The 12,516-nt window shown below is 45.5% G+C and overlaps 1 protein-coding gene across 1 annotated transcript; it reads left to right on the top strand.

Annotated features, from left to right (window-relative positions):
• The first annotated feature begins 2,071 nt into the window (after positions 1 to 2,071).
• On the top strand, positions 2,072 to 9,137 carry LOC141148540 (E3 ubiquitin-protein ligase TRIM21-like). The gene has a single exon (XM_073636086.1). The coding sequence runs from the start codon at positions 2,095 to 2,097 to the stop codon at positions 3,658 to 3,660; it is 1,566 nt and encodes a 521-aa protein (XP_073492187.1). The 5' UTR covers positions 2,072 to 2,094; the 3' UTR covers positions 3,661 to 9,137.
• Positions 9,138 to 12,516: the final 3,379 nt, after the last annotated feature.

Genomic DNA, 12,516 nt, shown 5'->3' with positions numbered 1-12,516 from the left:
CCAGTAATTGCTGCAAGCTTCCATGTCCCGGCTGCTTAGTGAAGACAGGGGGTTTCTCGCTCGGCATGAGCACCATTCAGAGAACACTTTGTATTTTGTTAATGAATTCAAGGCATTTTCTGATTGGATGGTATGCTGCTTCTCCATCTTGACCAATGAGAAAACGCTTTGCTTTCATTGAGAAAATGCAAAGTGTTCTCTGGATGGTGCCTTTGCCAAGCGAGTGACCTTCTTTGTCCAGTAAGGAGTAGGACAACCACTCAGCACAGGACCTGGAAGCTGGTAGAGATCACTATAGTAGAACTGACTATTACAGTAGTTACCGATCCTTGTCGGTGTACGTATACGGCGGGATCGACCATAGGGTAAGCCTATTACAGTATTTCACAAAAGCCCCTTGTTTAATTCATTTTTGGGTACTGCTGGGCTGCCATGAGGGTTCATTCCTAGTGCGGGAGAAATGGCTGGAGAGACGTGGGGTGCCTGCATCATACCCTTTTTGGACACCCTATCAAGGACATATATCCTAAGCGAGTTTTACCTTCCATACTTAGAGGGTCCACCATGCTGGTAAGTGTCCGTTCACATTGAGGTAGCACGACTTGCAGCACGACTGCCTCAGGCGACCTGGACACGACAGGAGCGGCGACTTACAAAATGACTTCTGTATAGAAGTCAATGCAAGTCGCCTCCAAAGTCGTACAGGAACCTTTTTCTAAGTCTGAGCGACTTGCGTTGCTCCGATTAGAACGATTCCATTGTACAGAACGGGACGCGACTTGTCAGGCGGCTAAGTCGCCTGACAAGTCGTCCCAGTGTGAACCGGCATTCAGAGTACACCTTGACTAAACGTTGGTGACGTCACTTGGTGGAGGATATCACTAGATACCATCTCTTATGAACTGCATCACTCATTGTGGATCCAATCGGATCATTCAGATCACTTGTTGGACTTTGTTCACTCCTTAATACACAATTAGCGCAACTTTTTATTTTGTTCTATTACAGTGATTGCCAGCTTCCATGGGGATCCCTCAGGTATGACACATAATACATTGTTCTAAACTGGATCAATACAACTATGCAAAATATCCATACCAAAAATTCAGCTTTAAAATAAATATCCTTATCCTTGTGTTAAATCTTTGTGATCGGACACAACTGCCTTGGATGGGGAGGGATCAGCTGTTGGGATGAACACCATTCTATCTAGTTTGTGTCCAGAACACACAGAGAACGGATCTCGTCCATTATTTGGTCTTGTAGCAGAGGGTCTGGCAGGGATTCTGGAAAAGACCTATTCGGGATTTACACATCTCCCGGCTCATTTCTTCCACCTTTCCAGACCTCTGATCCTCCGTCCACTCCAGGGTTTGGCTCCTCTCTCTTTTAGCCAATTTAGACTCACCTGGACACAGTCAGAGCTCTACTCCGTCTGGTGTGTTGGAGATAAAGGTTGGTAAAAACTGTGTATGTGGAAGGTGATGGCATTGCTGATGTGTAGTAAGAGCCGAGACATGGCTGGTATCTGTGAAACAAAGGTTACACATCCCACAGTACATTATCCCCAGCCTAAAGTACATTTTTTTTTATTACAGCCTCTAAAAAAAAGTCATGGAAAAATATTTCTGGTCTACTCAATTGAAAACTAGGGCTAGGTTTCCACTATTGCAACCCCAAATTTGCACAATTTACAGTGCGACTTTGCAATGTGATTTTTGATGCGATATCATGTGACTGGTGAGAACCATTGGAGAACAAGTCGGAACAAAGTAGAACAAAAAATTTTTTTGGAGTAACTGCGACTTAATTAGAACGGGGGACCATTGAAATACATGGATTTTGACTTGTCATGCAACTTCACATGTGTCAAGTTGCACAACAACTCGCAGTAGTGGAAACAGAGCCTAACAATGAGTTGTAGATAAGTAGCTTTTTTTCTGTGTTTATTTTTGGGTGTTCTGTTTTATTTAGAATCCTCAGTTAAAAGTCACTTGCTCTGGGTTCTTTCTCTCTGTAGGGTTAACTTGTGAAGCCTCCACCCTCATTATAAAAACAGATTTTCAGTTTCGTTTCTTCTTCCTTGTTCTCAGAATGGCGTTGGCTGCTCTAGGAGAAGAGCTGAGCTGCTCCATCTGCCTGAACCTTTATACGGAGCCGGTGTCACTGAGATGTGGACACAACTTCTGCCGGGATTGTATTGTGACTGCTCTGGATACACAGGAGGGGTCTGGAGTTTATTCCTGTCCGGAGTGCAGAGAGGAGTATGTAGAACGTCCTCCTCTGGAGAAGAACAGGAAGCTGTGTAACATTGTGGACAACTTCAGATCTACACAACAAAAGGAGGAGAGCGGTGAGGTCCTCTGTACGTATTGTGTGGATTCTCCGTTGGGAGCTGTTAAATCTTGTCTACATTGTGAGACTTCTATGTGTGATAAACACCTGACAGCCCACAACAAGACAGTGGACCATGTGTTGGTGGAGCCCACCTTGTCCTTCAGTAGTAAAAAATGCTCCATCCACAAGGAGCTTCTGAAGTATTTCTGTTCAAAGGATGTTGTCTGCCTTTGTGCGTCTTGCTGTCTGGTGGGGGAACATAAAGGACATGAGGTGGAACCTCTAGAAGAGGCTTTAGGGAAGAAGAAGGAGAAATTGAGAAATGTTCTAGAAAAGATGAGTATGAAGAAAGAGACAACTAAGAAGGAAATTCAGAATCTACAAGACCAAATGAGAATAGCAGAAGAAAAAGCAGATGACGAAAAGAAGAGAGTCACTGCCCTGTTTGAGGATATGAGGAGACAGCTGGAGGTCCAGGAACAGAGAGTCCTGAGTGAGATCTCCAGACAGGTAGAGGAGGTCTCATTGTCAGTCGATGATCTCATTAAACAGTTGGAGATACAGAAGGACGAGCTGTCCAGGAAAATTGGTCACATCGAGAAGTTGTGTAACATGACCGACCCAATAACTGTCCTACAAGATCAGGAATCGGACACAGGTGAACAGAATGTGGAGGAATCTTATGTTTGTGATCTGGATGATTTTATGATCTCTCTTGTGTTGCACAGATCTATAACTGATCTTATCACTAATATGCAATTAAAAGCCAACTTCAATATACAGGATGCAATGGATCTGGATGAAAAAACAGCCCATAGATTTGTGGCTATATCTGATGACCTGAGAAGAGCATCCGACACTGAAACACAACAGATTAGACCAAAATTACCACAGAGATTTACAACATACAGTCAGGTGATGAGTATGGAGAGTTTTTCTCATTGGAGACATTACTGGGAAGTAGAGGTTGGTGACTGTGGGGATTGGGATGTGGGTGTTTGCTATCCCAGTATAGAGAGAGATGGAAAGGAGTCTGGTATTGGGAATAATAACAAGTCCTGGAGTTTCTGCAAAACTGAAAATGAATATGGATATCTACACGACTCTCGGAAAGAACCGTTATACCCGGAGTCTCCGGTGCAGAGATTGGGAATATATTTGGATTATGAAGGTGGCCGTCTGTCCTTCTACCAGCTGAGTGACACCATAAGACACCTCCACACCTTCACCACCACCTTCACCGAACCCCTCCATGCTGCTTTCTATATCGATAAGGGAGCCTGGGTAAATCTCATAGGTCCAGTGTTTTTTATAAAACCGTAATATACAACATTATATTTTTCTACAATGTTGTCATTTAATACAAGGAATAAAGAGGGTGAAATCATCATCTTGGATCTAGTAACAGCTGGGACAATTAAAGGATCTCTATATTAAGGCTGGCCATACATGTTCAATTTTGCTTTTAGATTTACCAAAAACCATATAATGTGAGGTCAAAACTAAACAAATTTCAATTGTTTCCAATCAGGCAGGCCCTTGCATTACACAGTTAAAGGTAAATATAAAGGAAATTGAACAACAAAAGTTGTGTAATGCATATACATGTTCAATCATCTTTGTACCATCTTCCTTTTAGCTTTACCCTAAACTATGTAATGCAAGGGCCTTCCTAAATTGAAAGTTGTTTAGTTTTGACCTCATATTATATGGTTTTTGGTAAATCTAAAGGAAAATTGTACAAGGTGATCGAACATGTATGACCAGCCTAATGGCCCGTACACACGATACAAAAATCGTACGAAAACGGTCGTCCGAGGAAGACTCGTACGATATTCGGATTGTGTGTACACTACTTTCGAGAGCCAACCACGACAGTTCATCCGATATTATTCGAACAGACAAGCACGAAAATTTTCCTTGTGCGATACCAGATCGTGCGATTTTTGTTTAGTCAGTATAGTTGTCGTCCGAAAATACAATACAAATACATTACAACACGTGACATCACTTCCAATTTTTTTTTTCTGTTGTACGGGAATTTTCGTGACTTTAGTAACCTATTCAATTTCTACTTGCGACTATTAAGCGAAAAAAATCCTACGATCTGTCGTACGATATTCGGATTGTGTGTACGGGCCATAAGAACCAAAGTCTCTTGAAAGAGATCCTGACAACAATCAGAATGATAGGTGTTCATATTCCCTTCTGCTATCTCTTTTCATATCGCCAAGTTTTCAAGGACCATAAAAAGGGACACCTTTTAGGAAAAATTATGTAGGAAAAGCACACGCCCTGCCACACTCCCTATACAAAGATCATACAAAATTAATATGACCAAAATGATTGGTTAAACTTGCCAAGCAAAGCTGGCCTTACACCTGTCTTCGTCAGATCATTTAAAGAGAGAAAGTATAAAAATCGTTCGACCATTTGATAGTCTTCATGGACTTGACTAATTTCAAAAGGACTTTTTCTTTTGCATACCAAATAACTTGATTTTCATTGAAGAAATGTTCTACCTCTGGATTACCTTTTCCAAGCGCTGGCACATAAGACTAGTTATGTTTTTTCTCGGCTGGGAGTGAACTCAACAATTAGAACTGTGTTCCTTTCATTCGATCAAAACCTCTCCCATCCTTGTTATGCCTTTATTTTTTCACTCATTCTGGTAGAAAACCATTGTCGTATCATCAACTCTAAAGGCCCGTACACACGATCGGATTTTCCGACACCAAATGTGTGATGGCAGGGTTTTCTTGGAAAATCCGACCGTTTTGTATGCTCCATCGGACAATTGTTGTCGGATTTTCCGACAACAAATGTTGGATTGCATGCTTTAAAAATTTTCCCCACAACAAATGTGTGCTGTTGGATTATCCGATTGTGTGTACACAAGTCTGTCACACAAAAATCCAAAGTACAAACATGCATGCTCGGAAGCAATGCTAACCATAACACAACATTAGCAGAAGTTGCCCAAAGAGTGGCGCTAAAGAGCTGAAAAACCACGTAGTAGGTCTAGTACGTCGCTACGTTCGTGTTTGTTGGCTGACAACGTTTTTGCCGTCTGTATGCAGAACAAGTTCACGGCCAACGCTCTTTGCACAAAACTCCACGGATTTATCCGATGGAAATCCGATCGTGTGTACCAGGCTTTAGATAATCCAATGAACATTCTGAAAATGACATTTTTATAATACAATTCTACAGGTGTAAAGCCAACTTTACTTCTAGCCCTGATTGCAGTGAGATTAGAGGATCAGCAAGGCCCAGTCTTTGTGCAGCATCACTAAGCAGCACACAGAGTCTATATGTGCAATCCGCAAACATGATTTCACTATGGCCTGAGATATTGGATGGATATATACCAAAAAATATATATAATCATACAAAATGTATATATTCCCAGGTTTCTATGATGTGACGGTGTCGGGTTGTCGTGGAACTATTGATTGTGGTGTGTTTTTGTTTTTTCTTATTGATGTTAGAGATGATCTGAAGACTTCTTTTTTTTTTTTTTTTGCTTTCAATTGAGTAGGGAAGGATCAGGCCCTCTGTCAGGTTTTTATTGCTGTCTGTGTCCCCTCTGGAGAGATCCATCCCCATCCTCTCTATTATTCTGATGAACAATGTCACCAGGGCAGACTGTGATGAGAATTCCGATTTTTTTTTTTTTTTTTTTTTTTAATTTTGTTGACACCACAACAGGAATAGATCTGAAAATCTTCCAATAGGACCATTGGGTCACCATACACATTACAATCTGGCCACACAGTCTCTGTACAATTACTTTTAGATTTACCAAAACGATGTAATATGAGGACCCACCCCCATCTATCCAATCAGTTTGTATCCATTCAGGAAGGCCCTTGTATTACATCGTTGATGGTAGATCTAAAGCTGGCCGTACGCTATACAATTTTCTTGTTCAACTTTCCTTTAGATTTACCAAAACCATATAATAGGAGGTCAAACCTAAACAGTTTAAATTTGTATGCAATCAGGCAGGCCCTTGTACTACACAGTTGAAGGTAATTCTAAAGGAAATTGAATAAGAAAATTGCATAGCTTATGGCCGGCCTAAAGCCTCGCCCAGACGATCCGATTGTTGGCAGGGGATTGTGTGATGACAGACTGTTGTCCTAAAATCCGACCAGTTAGTACGCTCCATCAGACAATCAAGTAAGTATTCCCGCTCTGTATTGGAGAGGAAAGATACAAGTAAATAACTGCTTCAAGCAGTGGTGTCACTAGGGGGTGGCTATTGGGGCTTTAGCCCCGAATCTGGAATCTGGGGCCCAGAGCCCAGAGTCTCTGCAGGTGTCCCCAAGGGGAGGGGAGGCCCTCTGGGGACCCTGATTTTAAGGGGGAGGCCCTCTGGGGACCCTGATTTTAAGGGGGAGGCCCTTTGGGGACCCTGATTTTAAGGGGGAGGCCCTCTGGGGACCCTGATTTTAAGGGGGGGCTCTCTGGGAACCCTGATGTAAGTGGGGGGCTCTTTGGGCATATACACACACACCCACATATATTACTGTATATACATGTGTATGCCCGCCCAAGCGTATGACTTTCTTTACTACGCTGCTATGGGCTCTAGCCCCAGATCTTTTGTAGACCTAGCAACGCCCCTGGCTGCAAGGCACCGAGAGGTCATATAGTATAACCACAAGGAGAATTACCAATGAAACATAGTGCTGTGCATATTGTTTCCACAGTATACCATCACTTTAACCATCACTTTAACAGCACAGCACTATGTCCCATTGTTAATAATATTTTTTTTGGGCGAATCACTCTTCAGGAGGACTGTGAATCGCTTTACAGAGGATTTTGTCACTATCTTTATTCCCGTTTTTTTTTTTGTCGTTTACTAATTGTTTACAAGCATAGAACATTAACTTACTTTTCGTTCATCTATATATGTAGCACATATTAATTTATTATTAGTCGTTGTACTTGTGGATATATTAGGGAATTTATCACATTTTTTTTTTCATAGTATAATGTCACTCTAACAGCGCAGCACTGTCCTCCTTCAGACAATTGTTGTCCAACTTTCCGCCAACAAATGTTGGATGGCAGGCTAGTAAATTTTTGGCGGATAACTGTCTGTTGTCAGATTTTCGTATCGTCTGTACACAAGTCCGTCACACAAAAGTCCAAAGTACAAACGCGCATGCTCGGAATCAATGCTCGCCAAATATGACATTAGCAGAAGGGGCCCAAAGGGTGGCGCTCAAGAGCTGAAATTCCACAAAAGTCTGACTCTGTATTGGCCAACAATCTGATCGCGTATAGCAGGCTTTAGGCTCCATTCACACTGGTGATCCGATCAGGCCTGGCTGTTCATTTTTCAGGTGGACCTGATCGGATGGTCCATGTATCTCTATGGGCAGTTGGGTGTAAACGGACTTGTGTCCCTTTGCACCCGCCTACCTCCAATCTGCTAGAAAGAAATGGATGGGGATCCTCCCCCTCCCGTCTAGGCGGATTGGATTGGAGGGTAGCTGAGTGTAAATGGAGAGCAGAATCTGTTGATACTCGACTGCCCATAGAGCAGACCAGGCTTTGTTTATGTCCCCTCTCCATAAACTGAGCAGACACGGACCTGTCCACCTGAGCAGACACGGACCTGTCCACCTGAGCAGACACGGACCTATCCACCTGAGCAGACATGGGCCTGTCCTCCTGAGCAGACACGGACCTGTCCACCTGAGCAGACACGGACCTATCCACCTGAGCAGACACGGACCTATCCACCTGAGCAGACACGGACCTATCCACCTGAGCAGACACGGACCTATCCACCTGAGCAGACACGGACCTATCCACCTGAGCAGACACGGACCTATCCACCTGAGCAGACACGGACCTATCCACCTGAGCAGACACGGACCTATCCACCTGAGCAGACACGGACCTGTCTTCCCTGAGCAGACACGGACCTGTCTTCCCTGAGCAGACACGGACCTGTCTTCCCTGAGCAGACACGGACCTGTCTTCCCTGAGCAGACACGGACCTGTCTTCCCTGAGCAGACACGGACCTGTCTTCCCTGAGCAGACACGGACCTGTCTTCCCTGAGCAGACACGGACCTGTCTTCCCTGAGCAGACACGGACCTGTCTTCCCTGAGCAGACACGGACCTGTCTTCCCTGAGCAGACACGGACCTGTCTTCCCTGAGCAGACACGGACCTGTCTTCCCTGAGCAGACACGGACCTGTCTTCCCTGAGCAGACACGGACCTGTCTTCCCTGAGCAGACACGGACCTGTCTTCCCTGAGCAGACACGGACCTGTCTTCCCTGAGCAGACACGGACCTGTCTTCCCTGAGCAGACACGGACCTGTCTTCCCTGAGCAGACACGGACCTGTCTTCCCTGAGCAGACACGGACCTGTCTTCCCTGAGCAGACACGGACCTGTCTTCCCTGAGCAGACACGGACCTGTCCTCCTGACCAGCAGGGGATCGTTGGACAGATCCCTCACTGAGCAAACCAGAGTCTGCCCAATGTGAAAGGAGTCTAAAGGAGGATGTAATGTGCGGTGGGCTAAAGAGTGCATTTCTCTTTAATGTTGGAGAATATTTCTCACTTCCTGTTGTATCTCTGGGACAGGAAATAAAAAGAAATCCTTGAAATGGGACACAGATTGCGTAGCAAATTGTAAATGCAAAAGAGGAACCTTTAAAGCTGTAGTTCAATATGCTTACATTTTGCCTTTTTCTGTTTCTTCCTTTTCCCCCCTTCATCAACATGTCAATTAAAATTTCAAATAAAATATTCTATTTTCATTGCACGACCGGGTCTCTGTGCTTCTCAATGCAATGTATGCCAATCATGGCAGAAGGGAGGGGCTGGAAGGGTACTGTACATAACTTCCTAAAAAAATCCTAGTGCCATGCCTCAGTTCTTCCCCCAAGAACCCTCAGCTCTGATGCAAGCAGTGGGTTGGCTCTTGGGAGGAATTATACAAATATCTTAATGGGTGGATATCAGTCTGGAGCAGTGTTTCTCAACTCCAGTCCTCAAGGCGCCCCCAACAGGTCATGTTTTCAGGATTTCCCGCGGATGAAATGGCTGCGGTAACTACTAAGGCAGTGAAACTGATCAAATCACCTGTGCAAAATAATTGAAAACATGACCTGTTGGGGCGCCTTGAGGACTGGAGTTGAGAAACGCTGGTCTGGAGGAGTGGGCATTCTTAGGCTGGCTGCACCCTGGGTAATGCCCACATGTGATGCTGATCTTCCGTAATTGAAAGTACTGAAATACAATTAATTAAAGGGGCAGGTCAAGTTGGGAAGGAAAGTGCTAGATGATGCTGGACGTCCTCCAGCCCAGAAATGAATCAGGCCCTATCTGACTTGCTGCAGCTTCTAATGCACATTGTGAGAGGTTTACAGTGTGCAGTGAAATCCGAGAAAGCCATTTAAGCCCATTAGAGGAGTCTGTACAGGTCTGACGGGAGGGCTGGAGGATCCGATTTAAGTAAAATATATTTGGCCAAAGGACACGCCCCCACCATACCTCCTCTTCTCATAGGCTGAAGCATAATATGGCAAAGCTGATCAATCAATCCCCTAGGTGAGGGTGATGTCACTTGGCTTTCCTGAATGGACTGAGGATCCTAAATCCTAAGAATGTTGGATTCTGGGAGCTGGAGCGTCTCATCACCAGATTCTGAGATCACTCAGCTTTCCCAGGATCCCATGGTGCAACACGTCAAATAGAGCCCTTCTTATTTCCTGGCTGGAGGATGTCCAGCATCAGCTACCCCAGTGGTCTCCAAACTGTGGCCCAGGGGCCAGATGTGGCCCTTTGCTTGCTTTTATCTGACCCTTGGGACACTATTTCCCCACTGATATGAGGCGCTATTCCTCCCACTGACACCAATGATGGGGTACTATTTTTCTCCCACTGACACTCAATGGGGCACTATGCTTTTCACTGATACCATTTTCTACTCTCACAGGCCACAGTCCGGCCCCCCTGAGGTCTAGACAGCAGTAAACTGGCCCTTTGTTTAGGAAGTTTGAAGACCCCTGATCAGCTCTTTCCTCCCCAGCCTGACTGCCATCATATGTTTGTGTTACCTAGGACAGTCCACATGCAAATACAGCCTACCTAGGAATTCCCACCCCTCCCACCTGATATCCACCCAATGGGGTGGAGGATCTTGACTGACCTGCACAGAGTCCTGACCTCAACCCGATAGAACAGTGGTTCTCAACCCAGTCCTCAAGTACCCCCAACAGGCCATGTTTTGGGAATGTCTCTTAGATAAAATAGCTGTCCAAAATACCAAGCCATTGACTATGATTTAAAGCACCTGTGCAAGATAAAGGAAGACCTACAAACATGGCCTGTTCGGGGTACTTGAGGACAGGGTGGAAAACTACTGCGATAAAACACCTTTGGGATGAATTAGAGCGGAGACTGTGAGCCAGGCCTTCTCGCCCAACATCAGTGCCTGACCTCACAAAGTGCTTCTGGAAGAATGGTCAAACATTCCCATAGACACACTCCTAAACCTTGTGGACAGCCTTCCTAGAAGAGTTGAAGCTGTTATAGCTGCAAAGGGTGGGCCAGAACAATATTGAACCCTACGGACTAATGCCCCGTACACACGGATCGCACAGTGCACAGGCGCCTTATCATGCAGCAACATCCACTGTCCTGTCCTGTGCAACTCTGGCCAAACAAGGCGGATGCATCGTAGCAACCGTTTCAAAACTTCAAGGTCTGTAACAAGAGAATCTGGATGCCGCACACTGGATAAAGTTGAAAATTCTTCTTTATTGTAAAAATTGGATCATCAAAAATACAGGACAATCAGGCTGATGGTACAGACACAGTTGACGTGTTTCGCACTCTAGTTTGAGTGCTTACTCATAGCTATGAGTAAGGCACCAAACTATTTAGGCACATCTCGTATATGATCAATGATTTCACTCAGAGACCGTTTATACATTGCGGAAAACGGGGATCAGGAAATGACATTTGTCAGCTTCCCCCCACCCCTACCCCAAAGCACGACCACATGTTGAGGCAATGTGGGCAATGTGGCCTGGTATGGTCGCTCATACACCCCCCCCCCCCCTGTTCCTGGATAAGGTCTGGTATGGATTTTGGAGGAGACCCCAAAATTAAAATTGTGGCATGGGGTTTCCCTTAAAACCCATACAGATCCAGAGGACCTGATATGGAAAAGGGGGGGTACATTTCATTGCTGGCATTCTTGTTTTACATTCAGCTGTCAGTGGGGAAACCCGCTGACAGCTGATGAGTCATCGGTTGTTAACGATGTGTCAGCGGGTTTCTCAGGTAATACTTCATATTCCCATCGCACACATTCCTGGTATAAGCTCTCAAGGTTTGGGTGCTGCATCAACAACCAGTTGGATATTGGTTCAAGTCACAAAGTAGATATTTGCCAGCACACCAAGGATCGACACAAAGTAGCGTCCAAACGGGTAGTTTATTGCAAGATCACAACATAAGAAGAGTGCAACATTTCGGAGTCGCGCAGGATCCCTTCATCAGGCATGTGATGACGAAGGGATCCTGCGCGACTCCGAAATGTTGCACTCTTCTTATGTTGTGATCATGCAATAAACTACCCGTTTGGACGCTACTTTGTGTCGATCCTTGGTGTGCTGGCAAATATCTACTTCTACATCAGTAGTCTGCAGCTGATTGCAGCTTTGCCCTGTGTCGTTTGCAGACATCTGGCGTTTAAAAATGGCGCCACCGCTCTCGGCAGCTCTCGTTCTCTCTCGGCGGCTTTCGGCCATTCTCTGCGGCTCTCGGCTGTTCTCGGCAGCTCTCAGACGCACTCGGCTTTCGGCGGCTCATGCGGGACTGCGAGAGCCACCGAGAGTGGGCGAGAGCCGCCTGAGAATGGCCGAAAGCCGCCGAGAGAGGCCGAAAGCCGCCGAGAATGGGCAAAAGCGGCCGAAAGCCGCCGAGAGCCGCCAAGAATGAGTGAAAGCCGCCGAGAGAGGCCGAGTGCCGCCGAGAATGGCCAAAAGCGGGCGAAAGCAGCCGAGAATGGCCGAAAGCCGGCGAGAGCGGCCGAGAATAGCCGAAAGCCGCCAGGAGCCGCCAAAAGGCTCACAATCGGTGGGGTATCGGCGTATAACACGCACCCACGATTTTTCCCTGATTTTAAGGGG

This window comes from Aquarana catesbeiana, linkage group LG06, assembly GCF_042186555.1.
Source record: "Aquarana catesbeiana isolate 2022-GZ linkage group LG06, ASM4218655v1, whole genome shotgun sequence".
Lineage (NCBI taxonomy): Eukaryota > Metazoa > Chordata > Amphibia > Anura > Ranidae > Aquarana > Aquarana catesbeiana.
This window is presented reverse-complemented; position numbering and strand designations above follow the sequence as displayed.